The sequence below is a fragment of the Asparagus officinalis genome, chromosome 4 (assembly GCF_001876935.1).
Source record: "Asparagus officinalis chromosome 4, Aspof.V1, whole genome shotgun sequence".
Lineage (NCBI taxonomy): Eukaryota > Viridiplantae > Streptophyta > Magnoliopsida > Asparagales > Asparagaceae > Asparagus > Asparagus officinalis.
Window position 1 is genome coordinate 6,943,903 of NC_033797.1, and position 13,592 is coordinate 6,957,494.

General features: G+C 38.1%; 1 protein-coding gene, 1 long non-coding RNA gene and 1 other non-coding gene across 4 annotated transcripts in view; 1 reads left to right on the plus strand and 2 right to left on the minus strand.

The window, feature by feature from the left end:
• Positions 1-3,466, plus strand: part of LOC109836489 (3-ketoacyl-CoA thiolase 2, peroxisomal-like) — a 14,142-nt gene extending 10,676 nt beyond the window's left edge. Inside the window, exons 11-14 of the mRNA XM_020404401.1 lie at positions 1,691-1,814; positions 1,917-2,025; positions 2,888-2,971; positions 3,141-3,466. Of these exons, the coding sequence (XP_020259990.1) occupies positions 1,691-1,814; positions 1,917-2,025; positions 2,888-2,971; positions 3,141-3,250 (427 nt within the window). The 3' untranslated portion in view covers positions 3,251-3,466. The remainder of the gene's footprint in view (positions 1-1,690; positions 1,815-1,916; positions 2,026-2,887; positions 2,972-3,140) is intronic.
• LOC109836491 lies at positions 5,129-7,075 on the minus strand. 2 transcript variants are annotated; one of them, XR_002245969.1, is made up of 3 exons: positions 6,635-7,075; positions 6,095-6,454; positions 5,129-5,470 (listed from the first exon to the last, which is right to left on the minus strand). It is a non-coding gene; the product is annotated as an uncharacterized LOC109836491 (long non-coding RNA). The 2 variants fall into 2 exon arrangements; XR_002245968.1 differs by lacking the exon at positions 6,635-7,075 and having other exon boundaries at positions 6,095-6,628.
• TRNAG-GCC lies at positions 11,684-11,754 on the minus strand. The gene has a single exon. It is a non-coding gene; the product is annotated as a tRNA-Gly (tRNA).

Sequence of the window (13,592 nt, forward strand, 5' to 3'; positions counted from 1 at the left end):
GCTTCGCTCCAGACAATCAAGATGCTAATATTCATTTTTATATTGTTATAGGGAAGAAACATGGAACGAATTGGAGTCCTCATAATTATATAAATTTTATTGGTCAAATTGATATGTTCCTAAATTTAATAACTACTAACCAGTTAATGTAGTAATTAGAAAATTCTTTTGAAGCAGCAGCCTGTAGATCTTTTCTTTACAAGCACTCACAAGTCACAAGAGGTTGTCCTGATTTCATTTATTATAGAGGGAAGACTTTCAGGTCAAGGACATTCTTGTAATTGAAAAAAAAATTGCAGATTTTTAGAAAGGTGCACTAATCTGTTTAATAGGGAAGAAGGCAATTTCATGTGAACACCTCAAATGCGACCTTTTCAGGTTAAGTCCCTTGGATTTTCTTTTTGCTTCTGACGCGTCCTGAAATTTCACTCGCTTCACTTGCCATTACCAAACATGCAGTGTCAAATCGAAGGACAAGATGACAACCTTAATTTCTTCTCTTGAAATTACCTTGACTATATCCGTTATCAATTATAGACTTGTGGAGGAGAAGGTAACATCTTACACTTCTAGAAGCCAAGGTTTTAAATATCGGATATCGGGGAAATATTGGATGGCCAAAATCCATTTCGGATTGCGGATATTGGGAAAATATCGGGGGTACTTGGTAAGTATCGGAATGACAAAACGGATGCTTGCATATATAGTATAATGTACTAAAATGTTATCTCAACATATTTAATGAAATCTAAGCATACAAATATAAATAATATATGTTTAGGATTACTAATCAACCTTATAAAACAAACGAAAGTACAAATCAACATTGCTACATATCGTTAGATTTTTTGTAGGCCAAAATGTCATTTGATATAATGGAAAAACATGATATCTCGCCCCAAAATTGCCAAACGTGGTATATTATTTTGTGACAAGTCATATAAAAGGAAATATTGGCCAATATATCGGGTGATATATTGGCTACATCTGGGATATATCACCCAAAATAGTCAAAATGCGGTAAAGGATATTTGGAGACCGTATTGGTTGCAGCTAGCTCGATAAAGATATGGGGGATATATCGGGCCATGTCGGGGATATTTAAAACAATGCTAGAAGCTAGTGGCAAACGTAATTGCAAAAAAAGAGTTGGGGATAATATTTTATTAGCAGTTATAGGGGGACAAAAGATAGTAAAAACACAGTGCCTTGAGCTTCTAGATGACGATGAATTTTCAACTTCTAAAAGATGCAAAACATAACAACATGATAATTTCTTTGTTAACAATAGATTATCTGAGAGTACTAGGCTGTAGGCCTAAAAAACGTGTCTGTTGCGTATCTGGGTTTGAAGTGACCATCATGGCTGAGCTTTCAACAAGTTTGGTCCCTACCCATTGATGAGCATGTATGATGTGCCAATATCAGAAATATCTGACCAGACTTCGGTTATTTGTTGAGAATCAATGAAAGGCCAACTATGCTGTAGTCATGGATCTCAGTATGATGCCTTCTATTGCTCCTTCATGAACTTAAATCCAGTGTTATTCATTAAATCAAAATTAGTATTGTGTAATTTCTGACTGTTTACTATTGTAACTATTCCATGCTACTGCTTCTCTAGGCTTTTATCTTAATCTATTTCTGTTAGTTTTTTTCTGATGTCTTTTTTATGGGGATCTCTTTGTAGGAGTTTTGCCGCTGTTGGAGTGGAGCCTGGTGTAATGGGCATCGGCCCAGCAGTTGCAATACCTGCTGCGGTAAAAGCTGCTGGCCTACAAATTGAAGATATTGACCTTTTTGAAATCAACGAGGTAATGTCAGATTGTCTCTGTTTGGATGTCTTTTTTCATGCATTTTTTTGGGGGGTAAAACCTGAAACTTGAATGGAAAAGATGTATTTGCTTTATTTTTAGGCCTTTGCCTCACAATACGTATATTGCTGCAAAAAGTTGGGGCTCAACCCAGAGAAAGTTAATGTTAATGGAGGGGCCATTGCTCTTGGTCATCCGTTGGGCGCCACAGGTATATAAAGATGAATCATTCTCGACTACTTGTATTTTCCTTTTGATGCTAGATTAGCTTATCTTGGGACAACAGATGTTTAAGATAGACCACTGCAGTTCCTGGTTTTTCTTTCAATACTAGATTGTACCAAATAGATAATAAATTTTCTTATGAAATTCATTATTGACTTCTATATTAATGAAGCAAGCACCTTATATATGTCAAGTTGAGAAGAAGGGGTATTCGCATTTGCTTAATACATTTTGCTTTTACACTGGCAATATTCTAAACTAGTACATGCAGATTTGCGGGAAAGCCCGGTCTCCATTGGAGTCAGAAAGTATACCTTTGCTTGCTGCATACCATCCATTGAAACATGGCATCTACCCCATGTGTTCAAACCCGATGCATTTGCACATATCCCCATGCATTCTAGTGTCCATCAAACTGTTTATTTTAACCGAAAGCTTAAGGCAGGAGATTAACAAATGGGCAAGGGAGGGAATACGTTGAGAAAATTGTCTTGGTCATCAGTGCCGTGGTAACTTTTCTGCAGTTTTATTTATGTCTTACAAACATTGGAGAAGAACCAAATTAACAAATCCCTTTTTTTCCTACAAATTTCTGCTATAATTTAGACATGATTGTTCTGCCTAGAGGAACCAAGTACATATTTCCTTTGTATTTCATAAATCCGCAGAGGCTTCTCAGTGAAGCAGAATTTCTCTAGTTCCATGCACAAAATTTTGGGTAGATTCTAATTGCGGAAGTCAGATATTCTGTATGGCTTTGACACTTAAAAAATCAACTTCTGAGTACTTAAGATGTAGAACTTTCTGTTGTCGTAAATGCCAGTGTGAAATCTGACTTTTCCATACAGGTGCCCGTTGTGTAAGTACCTTACTAAATGAAATGAAACGCAGAGGCAAAGACTCTAGATTCGGCGTGATATCTATGTGCATCGGTTAGCCTCTCTCTCTCTCTCTCTCTCTCTCTCTCTCTCTCTCTCTCTCTCTCTCTCTCTCCCTCTCTCTCTCTCTCTCTCTCTCTCTCTCTCTCTCTCTCTCTCTCTCTTATATGCACATATATACACATTTAGACCAGCTTTAATGCTGTAAAACTGCTATCTACAGGATCTGGAATGGGGGCTGCTGCTGTTTTTGAACAAGGTGATGCAGTTGATGAGCTCTGCAATGCTCGGAGAATCCAGCCAAACAACTACTTGTCTAAGGATGCAATGTGACCATCCTCACTTGTGAAGAGTGTTGTGGACTACTAGAATATTTACTTTGTCTAGCCTGTGTGCATCATTTAAAGGACCCTCTCAAGTTCATGATGAAATTCTCTTGAATCAGTTTGATGAAATTATCTTTGCTATTGTAAAGATATGACTCATGTAAGTAAAGATATAATGCAATCTCATCGACAAATAATGACAGTGTGTCCATCGTTTGCATTATTTCGAAGGGCGTCATCATTTCCTTCTAGTAATATTTTCGTTCTTGATTTGACATGTGTATATCACAGTGCTAAAAGTATACTGGAATTTGATTTGATAAACAATTCCAGAGCTCATCTAATGCATGGAATCGGGAATGATCACTTGGCAGCATGGGACACACATGTTTTCAGTATCATGAATTTAGCAGAATCTGAAAACCAACCAGGGAAATATGTAATGGTGCAATGAACGTAATTAAAAACGCGAAGATGCCTAAACAAGTTTTCCTGAGAATTTGGTGCAGAATAAGGTGATCTATGATGCTGCATTGCAACTAAGGATGAAAGCATAAAGACTTGCACGAGCAGGGAATTATAAGCAAAATAAGCATAGGAAATATTAACTGATGATCTGCAATTTTCACAAAAGAAGAAGTAGAAGTGCACTAGCCGGGATCAAACCCAGGCCTAGGGCAGGGTACTATTCTACCACTAGACCCCTGTGCTGTGATGACAGAGAAACCTGAACCTGTTTAACATGGCGACATTACAGTTCGTGCGAGGACACCTTATGCGAAGAAGGTATTTTACCATCGACACATTTGACATAATGGACATTATTTAACATTACGCTCTTATCATAATATTGTTGATTCTATGCTATGATATGACCAACATATACGATATAGAGTTGGATAATCCAAAAACCAAAACCTGTTACATGTATCATCTATTTATTAAGGACATTGCCATACTCGACATTTGATTTGGATATAAATCATGCTTGACTAGGCCAAACCTGGACTAAGAAAATTGAAACTCACATACTATGTTGTGAGGCTCTAAATTTCAGCAGTCCTAGTTAAAATGGCAGCTTGTGGCTAGTCTGCTTCTCCATAAAATTTGATATGCACACACATTGANAACTTGAAATGGTTTGAGAAGCTTGCGTGCACAAACAAAAAATTCCGACTGCAGTGACATGTCTTCAGGTACTCCAACTGAGAACCAACACGAAGTACAGATCGCTGGAAAACTGTTACAAACACAGATCCCCAAAAGCATTCTAAATGCCTACCGATTATTACCAGTTTGGTTTATCCGAGTGTTAAGAAGGACGAGAGTCAATACAGTGTGGTACAATCCAACCAAAATCTGGCTCATATCTAGCCTAAGTGTCAGGATAGATTCGAAAAGCAGCCAATCTTAAACAGAATTCCGTCTAGGATGAGTATTCTAGACGGAATTCCGTCTAGAATACCCGTCTAGGATGTTTCCGTCTAGAATAAAGTATTCTAGACGGAAATTCCGTCTAGAATATATCCTAGACGGAAATGAAAACCGTCTAGAATACATCCTAGACGGATTATTCTAGACGGAAATTTCCGTCTAGAATACTTTATTCTAGACGGAAAAAATTTCCGTCTAGAATGAGTATTCTAGACGGAAATTTCCGTCTAGAATACTCATTCTAGACGGAAATTGAGGTTTTTAATTTTTTTTTTAATTTTTTTTAAAAAAAGGCATCCTAGACGGAATTTGAGCATCCTAGACGGAATTTCCGTCTAGGATACTATGCTACAGTAGGTTTTTTTTTCTTTTTGCAAAATCCACTTTGAATGCATGTACACAATATTGAACAAAAACAAATTATATGGATATCCACCACAATCTAATTATATTCCAATATCAAATCCAATTATATTCAAATAATACATAAATTGTTTACAAACTTTTACATAAATTATTTACAATGGATGTCAGTGCATCGGCAAACAGGTCTAATAATCTCTATTAACAAAAAGGAACGCGATACATAAATTGTTTACATAGATAATAACTACTTTTCTATTTATATGTTTATTTACAATCGGAGCCGCAGAGAACTTTCAATGCTTCAAGTCATAATTAGTATTACACTCAGCATATTAAGGGCTTCTAATTCAAATTGCTAAACTGTACTCCTGCTCTCTCTTGATTTACAATAAAAAAGATGTGATCGGCTTCAATAATCGTATAGTACCTGAAAAATGAACGAGTATTATCAAGCTTAGTGATGAACACTATCACATATATCAGATAAGTTTTCATGAAAATTTCAGGATAAATTTTGTAAAGATGGAGTTAATGAGTGACTCAAAAAATCAAATGTTTATTCACTTATGAAGAATAACATCATTATTGCATTGAGAGCACCATCATTATCTTCCCAATCTTCATCCCCGTTACAATCTCCATCCAATGTTTATTCACTATGTCACCTATAAGCTGCATGCTCATAAACTCATCTTATGTGTTATATAGCTTCGAGTCATTTTGTCATCCTTTACAGATACTGTTTCTTCCATCCATAACTAGTCCATCAATCACTGTAATGAAAATATTCAAGAAAGAGAATTAACAATGTTGTACTTTTTCACGATTAGAGCTGATCACAAGGAATGCACATGTACAATGCAGTGTTTAGATAAGCTAATAATAGCTCTAAAATTCAATGAAACATTTCTATCAAGGTTTAATTACTGATCAAGAAGTGAAGTTTACTCAACGTCACATATCACATTTGCATAAAAATCTTATCTTTCCAATCTCAACACATTCATCATCAAAACTAAACTCATTCACATTGCAAAATATTTAGTGTTACCTGGGTCCTCAAAATAGCATGCTGATCAACCTTACTCTTCCCCTTCTCCTTCCCCTCCCCTGAATTCTCCTCCCAGCTCCTTCCCCTCAACATAGTCTGCTGATACATATAAATATCTATGCAAAAACTTGAAGCATGTACAAGAAATCCATATTTAATTCTCTTTTAACAGAATAATAGCGGGTAAATCTAAAAAGGTGAAGTTCTCATTCCTCAGTACCACTAATTACGACCTCCCTATACAACTAGGAGCACAGCTATTACAAGTGAACTGTGGTGAACTACAAAATAGTTTAGTTTAGCGAAACTTATAAGCAAATCCATTCAAGAACCATCATCAACAAAATCAATACTTCATTCCTGCATATTTACAGATTAGTGAAATAGGTCAGTGATAACTAATCTTACAATTCTTGGCAACCAAAAACTGCCAGATAAGAGATAAAATCCAATGGAATAACTCAATTAAACTGTTGCTATCGCTTTAATAAATGTACTAAATTGAAAATAACAAAAATTAACCAAAATGAGGGCAAATACCTTAACTCCCATAACCTCCTTTAGAGAAATTAATGGCTAAATGGCCATTGCTGCAGAAATTAATGGTTAGAAATTTAGGGTTTGTTGGTGGTAGGGTTTTGGGGGGAGAGATCGAAGAGGGTTTCTTCGATTGAGAAGAGAGCTTGTCTAAAGTGGAGGAATCAATTTTGACCCTTGATGAGGCCGGCGTTGGCGACGCTAGTCCCGTGCGAGGGGTCGACCAAGCGGAAGAGGCCTGGCCGTTGCGGATCCTGACGGAGTGGATCATCCCGACGCCGTCGAACAAGTGGTAGCCCGTGCCGGGTTCGAACAGGGGTTGGCGCCGTCAGGATGTAGACGCCGTCGATGAAGGGGGGATGCGGCCGGCGATGGGAAGGAGGGAAGCTCAAGGTTTGGAAGTTTTTAGAGAGAGGGGGAATGAAATTTTTGAGAGAGTTTTTGATAAATAAGGGGGGAAATTTTTGAGCCGCGGGATCTGAAGGTCGGAATGAAAATTTAAAATGACCGTAAATCCTAGACGGAAATTTCCGTCTAGAATACGTAGAAATTTTAAAAAAAATAATAAAAATAAAACAACCGTCTAGGATACTATTCTAGACGGAAATTTCCGTCTAGAATAATTTATCCTAGACGGAATATTCTAGACGGAAATTTTCCGTCTAGTTTAATACATTCTAGACGGAAAAAATTCCGTCTAGAATATGCAATTTTCTACTAGTGAGCTTCAACTCATCCCGTATATATATCACTAATATACAAGATATCCTCTTCAATCTTGCAAGTGTAAATTTATCTATTCCGGTATTTGCTATGGAATACATTACAATGTACCCTGCGAAACATAGAAACAAGAAAAGCAATCCATTATGTTTTCTTCTTCTTCTTCTTCTTCTCTCTCTCTCTCTCTCTTTTTAGCCGAATGAATGAACTAAAAGAAAATTTAAAGAATAATACCTCTCTTGGGACTGCATCAGTTCTTTGCTAGTCGGTTTAAGGTTCTCGAGAGTTTCCCATTTTGTTTTATTATGGAAGTGGAGCCAGCCTGAAACTGCGGGCTGGTAGTACCCACAAAGTGCCGGGAACTGAATCATGGGTCGTCATTCTGCTGCTGGTTAATGCTGCAGCCAATTTCATTGCGCTCTAGTTGATTCATGAGGATGAGAGTGAAGCTTTCCTTGCAATGATATATGTTGCGGTTATCCAGGGAATTCTGAAATGAGACGGATAACATAATATTTGGTACACAGCTAGTAAAATTGAATTGATCGGTATGCATGTAATTTTACATAAAATCTTCTTGATCACAATTAATGTCAGAATGTTGGTAACTGGTATGATATCACTGAGAGAAGTCAAGGATTCAGATAACGGATCAGGCGATTGTTCAGTTGGTACCAGTAGATCTTGAACCATGTTAGTATCAGAACTTGAATCTGACTGATTGGCGATTCTATATCTCAAGAATGTGTCTGCCAAATAAGCTGGGGGTGCAGGAGAATGAGGGGTCTGTTCACTTGGTTCTTCAGGTTGCGAAACATGTTAACATAGGCAATTCGGAGGAACATTATCTTCAAGGTCACGGTAGGCTCTCTTCGTCAGTGATTGGGCCTAAAGGTTGTTTTCCTTATCTGACTCAACTGCAACTCTCCTGCAGCGACAACTGCAGTAAATCTTGCAGAGAACATAAGCTAAAGGTACAGAGATGCAGATAGATAATGTGGAGAAATCCCAACACTTTTGTTCATTATTAAGAATCTAAAAATGTGGGCAAGTTAGCGGCTATTACCAGATGAAGACACATTAATATTTACGGTTTGTACATTATCAGAGTCTCAGTTTTTGCAAGGAGGTGAGTCCCATTTTGATGAAGTATAAAGTAGAGAATTGGGATCCAGAGTTCACAGCCAACCCTTAAGCTAACACCTCAGAGTAGTTCACAGTCGACCCTTAAGCTAAAACACCTTAGAGATGAATGCGATACCCTTTGCCAAAGTATGCATCTAGATACTTCTCATGACTAGAATATTTGAAAGTTTGCTCCCGAGTTCAATAAGGGAAGGCCTTTCTAGTCTCTGTCTAGCATCCTTACAGATTTTGCGGAAAACCCCTTACATTTGTATACAGGGAGAGAAGCAGAAATTTTCTTACACATTCAATTCAAATTTAAGTTATAAAATAGAAGCTTACATAGAATCCAGCTGATGGATAAAAGCAAAGACAATCCAGTTCGTTAGATGATTTGGTTTGTGCTGGAAATTGTTGCCTAGTTTCAACAAATCCTTCCCTCATCTGTGCCTAAAAAATGGTTTATTGAGCTTTCGGAGCAAATAATCGCCATGTACATATTTCATTAACTTCTGGCTACTAAGTTATACCTTCAAGTGGAAACATCCAACAACGCTTGTGACTAGAAACGAAAACGTTCACCGCATTTCTGTGGCATTTAATAGCTTCCCTGTACTCTCAATCTGACCACCAGAGAAGGCCGTAAACATGCCATACATCATTAAAAAAAAAATCAGGGCATTGCAGATTCTAAATGCCGTTCTAGAAAATAAGCACCAGAGAGTTGGTGTCAGATCCACAACCAGTCATAACATAAATTCGCTATATCCGTATGGGTTAATGATTTATGAAAAACAGAAGAAGTACAAGGCAACTACTTGGAAGAGCCTTGCACACATGACTAACCTTGAGTCCACGGCAAACTAGTTCAGGACCTTTGAATTTCCGATCTATACAAATTCAATATCAAACCCTTAATTGATAAGGTTTCTGGTAGTTCGGATGTTATTGAACAACAAAAGCAAAGTGTTTAAAACAGCAAAAAAGATGGTGCGTGTCAACTCAATTGGTATATCGGAGAAACTAAAAATAAGTAAATAAGAACTTGAAATTTTGATGAAGCAGTTGTCCAAATCACATCTAACAAAAGAGAATGCAATAAAAGGAGAATGGAACCAGCTATTTGAAATCAACGGCATATACAAAAAAGTGCACCGCAGGGCAGAAATTCGATGTCATAACGAACCTGAACCATTCGCATGTGAGTGTGTGCGCTAATGTAGTTCCCGTTGTCTAAAGACTGAGCCAATTGTTCTGCTTGGCTGGCAATTCTTGAATGCCTATTAACAGGATGATGCAGAGTAATCCTCTGGGAATAGCTTTGACATCAAAAACTCCCTCTCATAGACAACTTGGGTTCAGACAGAAGCTTCCTGACGAGATTTACGTCAAACAAATTTTTTGATGGGTTCAGACAGAAGCTTCCTGACGTAATTGAAGGCCTTAGTTCCATTGTTATTCTTGACTCTACCCACCACTTTGTATGGGATCCTTCCATGCCGTTGAGTTCAAAGAATTTTTTCTCACAGTACAAGTTCGGATATCGTGAAAGTCCATATTTTTCGATAGAGCTGGAAGACTAACCTTGACGAAATCAGGAGCGAGCGCACAGGGTCCTGCAGAGGAGAAGAAAACTATGTTTGGTGCAGGCTGCATGTTCGAGACAATAAATCTCTCAAAATATCTCCAACAGGACCCCCCGAAACGAAACAAAAGTTCATCAGCTTATTAAAACAGAGGACCAAAACCTGTAACGCTACGATCTGGTCAGAAGCGAGTGCGGTGGGCAGAGTCCATCAAAAACCACTACACCTTAACTTACTATCATCTACTAAAGCATTAGTGTTGTTGCCATACTTGAACTATTTGGCTTTAGTGTGTACATCCTGCTTGCTCTTAAAGAGTCACGGTTGGATGTCAACACTATAACTGCAAATATGTAAAGATATTTTTTTAAGCGTTGATTGATAAATAAAATTCTTCGCTTAATTATTGGGTTCTTTCAGGTCTAATAAAGTCTTTTTACTTGACCCAAAAGAGAATAGAGCTGGTGAATTTTTGCAAGAATCCCCTCATTACATACAGCAAACTCACAATCAAAATCAATCTTGCAAGAACAATGGACCGATTCAAATAAGAAGAGACGAAAGAACATAATCAATTCAATATTGTGATAATTAGAACAATTACGTTGGGAAAAAAAACACACTACAGATTGGGATCAATGCATCGGTGGAAAAAGGCTTGGAAGAAATCAGAAGAAATGCGGATAACGCCGGATGACATTCCCTGGACCGGCATTCGCACAAGGGACCATCCCTGAATGATCCAGGTCCAAAAAAAATGTAACGTACCCCAGACCAATCACATATCTGTAAAAGTAACAAAACTACCGAGAAGCGAATAATGTGTAACATGCGTTCTTTATACGAAAAAGGCTGCGAATTGGTTGTGTCGTGCGATCTTAACATAAATAGATGCGCCATTAGTGAGGAGTGAATCCTGTTTATCATGTTCTGCTAATTCCATTTCTTTGCTTGGATTAAGCAATCATTTTGATACAGGAACAAAAACGACCGAGGCTCAGAGACATCCCCCAACGTCGTGTAGATACAGTTTGCGGGAGTCAGCGCCGCAGCCACGGTCCAAAGCAAAGAGGAGTGTCGTGCGCGTGCATCGCACGTATGTCTCTCGAGGGAAGCAACCCGTATGCCAACACCATGAGAAAGCTGGGTCACGAGCGCGTTCTAACATATATATGCTGATCTAAGTTACACCAAGTAGTAAATATGTTTCTAACCTTCCGTTCATCTTTTGGATCTACAAGTGCTGCAGGTTTCAGTCTCTACCGTGCTCACCGACGCACCTACGTGTTGAATCTAGATGTTTCCTGATCGACCCTGATGTTTGAGAGAAGCTTTTTGGTGTCCTGTTGCCACAAGTATTCGATGGCATTCATTGCCAAAGATCAATAAGCAACATATATAGTCTTCTTCGATGCAAGCCAACATAACAGAAGAACCCGCTAAATAAACATTCGATAAAAAGATAATTCCACCGTCTCCTGTTTCCGTTTCATGTTAATTCCATTTGCAGCTATATTGCTGCATTGCAACACCAAAAAAAATAGGACTTTCCAAAACAGGGAATAAAAACTACTACCTGATCAAGAAATGCAATTTATTTAAGAAAATAAAAATGAACTGCACCAGCCGGGAATCGAACCCGGGTCTGTACCGTGGCAGGGTACTATTCTACCACTAGACCACTGGTGCCATGCCGGTCAAACTCTTCACGATGTTATACAAAATGTGAGTTTTTTTTAATAACCCAGAGCATCAAACATGAGTTTTTGAAATCAGTAATTAAAAGTAACATTTAATTTAAGTGCCGAATTAGGGTTTGTCCTAACATTAAGGCAATTCGACGAAATTAAAGAAAAACATTTACCATAGCCTTTTGAAATTAGTTTAAAAAACCCATTTAATCTAATTTCCGATTTATAAATCTAATAAAAAGTTAGGGTAAATTTAAAACCTGTTGTAATATATTAAAGAAATCAAACAAGAGACAAAAGACAAGAGAAATAGAGAAATTATAATTTTATCGATTCGCTTCATGCGCTTGTCGGCGTTGGATAATCCTCTTTGATTCGGATAACGGCGTTCATCACATTCTCTTTGTCTTGAGCTGTGTGCGGGCACCCATAGGCATTTTTAGACGCCTACACCATCGTATGTGAAGTGTAATGTATAGATGTTACTGTAGGCATCAAAAATTACATGTAGGTTCCCATACGCAGCTCGAGATGAAGAGAAGATGATGAACGCCGTTATCCGAGTCAAAGAGGATCATTCGATGCCGAGAAGATGCAAAGAAGCTCACGAAGCGAATAAAAGCGAGATTTTGAATGCATGGTTCGAGAAGAACTGAAATTTCAATCACGATACAATTCGAATCTGCAAAATCTCAAAAAATAAAAATTGTAGGTATCTTCGTCTAATTTGCAAAGCAACTTGAATTACCTCATTCTGAGGTCGTAAGAGAGAATTAAGGCCAAAATACCCGAGATAGTCTAAATTGTTTCGCACCTGGTGAAACAGACATGATGTTTCACACCTGGTTCGAAACAGACATGGTGTTTCCCACCTGGTGAGAAACAGATATGGTGTCTCACACCTGGTATGGCTGTTTCACACAGACAGCCTCCTAACGATATGTTTTTCGATAGATTTGCGGGGTTCGTTCGTTCCAAAGCCTTCCCCAACTGACTTAAGGCTATCCTTGAATGTGGAAAAGCTGTTATTAACTGAGGATATGATCAAATCACTAATCCCTATCCAAAAATACGACATATGAAGCCCAATAAATACACCCCTAGAGCCCCTATACACGGGTAATCTGGAACTCTGAGCTTTGAGGTGAAGCCCTGACATTTTGGAGAGGAAGGAGCACGAATTTCAGAGAGGAGGAAGAGAGATCTTGGAGTTCTTCAGCATAAAGAGGCGGAGTTTAATAGATCTACAGTCCTTGCATCAGTTTTCCTAAGATCAGACTTCTTTTTGATCTTGAGATATTTACTTATCTTAATTTTTGAGATATTTACTTTAGTTCTTGTTTCTTTTAAGAAACAAGATCAACCTGATATAATACTCAGCGGTCCACGGATCAAAGAGTCCTTGGCACAAGCAAAGATCTCGCATGTGTTAGGAGATCACTTTTTTTTCATTGTGTAACAGAGGTGTTATAAAAAGACTCCTTTTTTGAATCTGTAAGATAATAAACTTGTAATGGATTCTCAAATGAAAAAGATTTCCGATGCAAACATGCTGGCGACCATAGTGGGAGCCAACAGCCTCTCTGCTAAGGTTGTCATGTCGCAACCGAAGATCAAGATCCTGGTTGATTCAGCGGTCGAGTACGAGTATGACGAAGCCAAGTTCGAGGAATATTTCTCCTCGGCTTCATCAAAATCCTCCTCTCCCTACAAGTGCAGAAAGATCTCGTCTTTGAAGAAGGCGTATTCAACGATGAAGGCTACAGGTCACTCCACTCGCCACAACTCCTCTCCAGTCAAGGAGTTGTTCAACCAAAGTACGCCAACTCTGACGAA